Raw genomic sequence first — 3,542 nt, forward strand, 5'->3', positions numbered from 1 at the left:
ATACTATACAACCTGTCTTTCCTCCTCTCTTGCCCCACTTTGAAGGAGGTGGGTATCTATAGATCAGCAAAGGGACAAGAGGCGGGCTGGCTGCAATGCGGCCAGAAGATGCCAATGGAAGGGAGGGAAGACTAGAGGATGAAGCTGTGCTTACATGAAAGAGGAGATGCAGGAAAGAAAGAGGGAGAACTGGTGTAACACACAAGCACAACGGCAAGAAGAGTCCAAGGGTAACTGAGCCTCTGCCTCACCTGTCAAACAGTTCAGGAGATGGTTTAGGGGTAGAAGTAAAAGGGACTCAGTCAAGTAGAGAGGGCTCGGGTGGGAAGGGGCAGCACTTGCATGTAGAGCTCAGCTTTGATTTCTCATTTCTAACTTGGTCTCACAGCAGGTGAGCACGTACATACTGGTGGGTCTGTGCTGTAATGGGGGTTGTACCTGTGTAATTTCCTTGGCAAAGGCCTCTGCTCCCCTACATCACCTCCACAGTTGCAGCAGTGCAAGGCCTGTGCAGAAGTGTCCCTCTCTGCTGTACCTCACCCTTCTCTCAAGTTGAAGCATGTGACTAGCCCTATACAAACATGATCAGTTTTGCAAGAAGTTAGAAATCCTTCTTCAGTAATTCATATCTGCCCAAGGATGAGGCTATAATCCTGACATACAGCTTCACGCCCAGCAAGGAGTGCAAAAGTGTGCCAAGGAGCTACAGAAAAATCATCCAACTTCCAGAAGAGCAGGGAAATCACAGAATCATCTCCTAGAGCATCTGGTTTCCACAAACTGCACTGAAAAATTGTCTCAGCCTGCCTGTGGCAGAGGCTTGTCGCCCTGCCTGGGGAAGAGGCTTGAGGCTCCAGCCGATAAGAAGTGCCCCGTCAGTAATAAGCCTTTAAATCAAAACCAAACCAAGTCACCCTGTTTCTTAGATAAGGTTTATCACTCTCATGGGAGAAAGTTGTCCTTTTGTGTTACCTGTTGGTCAACAAATCTGCTTTCAAGCCGTTTGCCAGCTCTGCAGCTCCCATCACAATAATGCTACAAATAATTTAAGCGCTACCACTTTGGATCAAAATTTTAATGAGGCACTAACCCCACAAAAGGGGCTCTGTATAGCATAATTAAATAGAATGGGCCTAAATAAACAGTAAGGTTTTACAAGTTACATTATAGTTGAAAACAGCTGGGAGGCAAAGAAAGGAGCATTGAAGATGCATGATGTAAAAAAGCATTTCACAGAATGCAAACACTAAAACTTTTCATATCGCACAAACAGTAAAACACTACGAGCACATGATTTCCCTTTGATTTGGAAGAATCTGTGTGGGGCACAGGGCATTTGTTTTTTTCCTTCTGCTAGTCAGCACAATGAAATATTTCACAGGGAAACCCAAACGGTGGCAAAGAGAGCCATTTGTCCTTTGGAAAGAAATAAATACTGCAGAAACAGGTAAAGTCAGTAGGAACATCTGGTTCAGGCCATGGGATGCTGGATCACGGCTCCAGAACGCCGGACAGTGCTGGGACTCCTCAAAATAGTCTTGCAAACAATCAGAATGTAACAAGTCTGTTTGGCTCAGAGCTGCAAGACACTTATTTCATGCTCATGACGACTCCTCGAATCCACTGCGAACGGTGACATTCAGGCTGAGCCAACTAGCTCAGCATTCAATTCTCTGGCTGCATCAACTATTTACAATATCATGTTTGTTCCACCCCTGTCAATATTTGATCAAAGAGCTGCATAAACCCTACAAACACAGGAAGGTTTCAATTTCACATTAAGGTAACGTTGACAGTGGTGCTGCTGTATCGCATAAAGTCAGTGCACTGTTACTCCTTGAGAATGAAATTTCTGGTAAACTTGGTTTTCATTTCATTTCCCCCCAGTCCTCTCAGCAGCCCTTCCCCAGAGCTGTAGCTATTGCTGCAGTTCCGGGCTTGTGAATGAAAAGTTTCTAAATTCATCTTGGTTTATCATCGGAAGAATTCCTTCTTCAATGGGAGTCAGAACGGGCTCCTCTTTTATAAAATCTGGATCAAAGTTGCTCACGTCATCTTTGGATTTCTGTCAAATGGAAAAGACAAAGGAAAGAGATGTCAAAAACACGTATCATCTGCTTGATACTCGCTCTGCATCTTTACTCTGGTCTCGAGTGCAATGAACCATCACCTCCACAACCCAGGCTGAGCTTACTGAAAGCTTTTTCTGGGGTTGGACTGGGAGCAGCTGAGTGTCCCCCACAGAGCCTCTTACAGTGCAAAGCCTTTTAGAACCTCTGCAGGCTTCTGACAGGGAAACCCCTCTCTGGTTTAACTGACACCACCTCTGACAGGTTGCCTGCCCGGACATGGCAGGGCAGAGCACGTAAGTCAGTTCCTTTCCTCAAGTGGCAGCACAGACCCAGCCGTTCGAAGCAGTTATCAGCCGTGTTTCCAATTAGCCCACTCCACACAGTCCCTCCTTATCTGCAGAGTGTCTCAGCTGGGTTTTGGCGGATGGGGGGGGTACAATCCTCTATGTGCGAGCCATTAAACTTGCACAATAATGAATTACTGGGCTGTGGGAAGACAAATGGCTTGCCTCCAGGTGCTGGATTCCTTGCCGCGCACCACAAAGTGGGACTGTTTACAATGCACACACACAAACTGGGTCTGTGGCACATTTTGACAAGGCGTGTGTTTTTCCTGCATCCAGAACAAGATGTTTTATTGACATTGAAGTCTAACGTTCCCAGACCCTGTCCAGCTCATGGTGGACTGAGGAGGCTTCCTTAGCCTTTGATTCAGGTCAAGAAACAACTCAAGAGCCTGATCTTGAGCTGCCAGCTCCCCCGAGTGCCTGATCCTGCACCCAGTGATCTTCATGGAGCAGGACTGGGTTGACCATTGCCACTAAGAGCTTGCAGAGTGACCACAGCATGAGACAAAGCCACTCCAGTCGACAATTTCAAAGGCAAGGAAGCCACAGACAGCCTTGGAAAGGCTCTCCATGGAGAGCAGCACTCTTCTATCACAGAGCATCCTTAGGGCTGTGTGGCACCACTGGGAAAAGGGGCAGCACTGTGTCCTCTGCAGCCTGTCTGCCATTTGAACCACTCAGCTGACAGTGGCCTGAGCAGGGAACACTGTGCTGGGTGCTGTACAGAGAGAGAGACAAGAGAGAGACAGCTCAGTTCTGAAGGGGTAGGTGGAGTAGGCAGGATGAGGATTACTTATCCTGTTTTATATTTGGGGCAAGGCAAAGGGTAGTCAGGTGCCTAATCTGCTGCAGTTGCTTTTACAAACCTGCATCTTTTGGCTGAGCTGCCTTTGAAAATCCAGCATGGAGGGGAAAAGCAACCTGTACAACATCAGGTGGCCAACCCCCCACCCACAGCCAAGCCAAGACCAGAGACCTCATCTCCCAGCTCCTGGGCCAAGGCTTTTGTGTCAAAACTGCCCTTCCTTCACCTCCTTTCCTGTCTCCCGGGAATAAACCTGCTTATAGAGCCCAGAAGAGGAAAAAAAAACAACAGGGATCCCTTTCTCCCACCCCTCCCTCT

General features: G+C 47.7%; 1 protein-coding gene across 1 annotated transcript in view; it reads right to left on the reverse strand.

The window, feature by feature from the left end:
• Positions 1 to 1,918: 1,918 nt before the first annotated feature.
• The window catches only part of PRKCH (protein kinase C, eta), a gene marked incomplete at its 5' end in the record, with an annotated part of 122,916 nt that continues 121,292 nt past the window's right edge, over positions 1,919 to 3,542 (reverse strand). Inside the window, 2 exons of the mRNA XM_009332751.1 lie at positions 1,919 to 2,065; positions 3,062 to 3,137. Of these exons, the coding sequence (XP_009331026.1) occupies positions 1,919 to 2,065; positions 3,062 to 3,137 (223 nt within the window). The remainder of the gene's footprint in view (positions 2,066 to 3,061; positions 3,138 to 3,542) is intronic.

The sequence above is a fragment of the Pygoscelis adeliae genome, unplaced genomic scaffold (assembly GCF_000699105.1).
Source record: "Pygoscelis adeliae isolate BGI_AS28 unplaced genomic scaffold, ASM69910v1 Scaffold179, whole genome shotgun sequence".
Taxonomy (NCBI): domain Eukaryota; kingdom Metazoa; phylum Chordata; class Aves; order Sphenisciformes; family Spheniscidae; genus Pygoscelis; species Pygoscelis adeliae.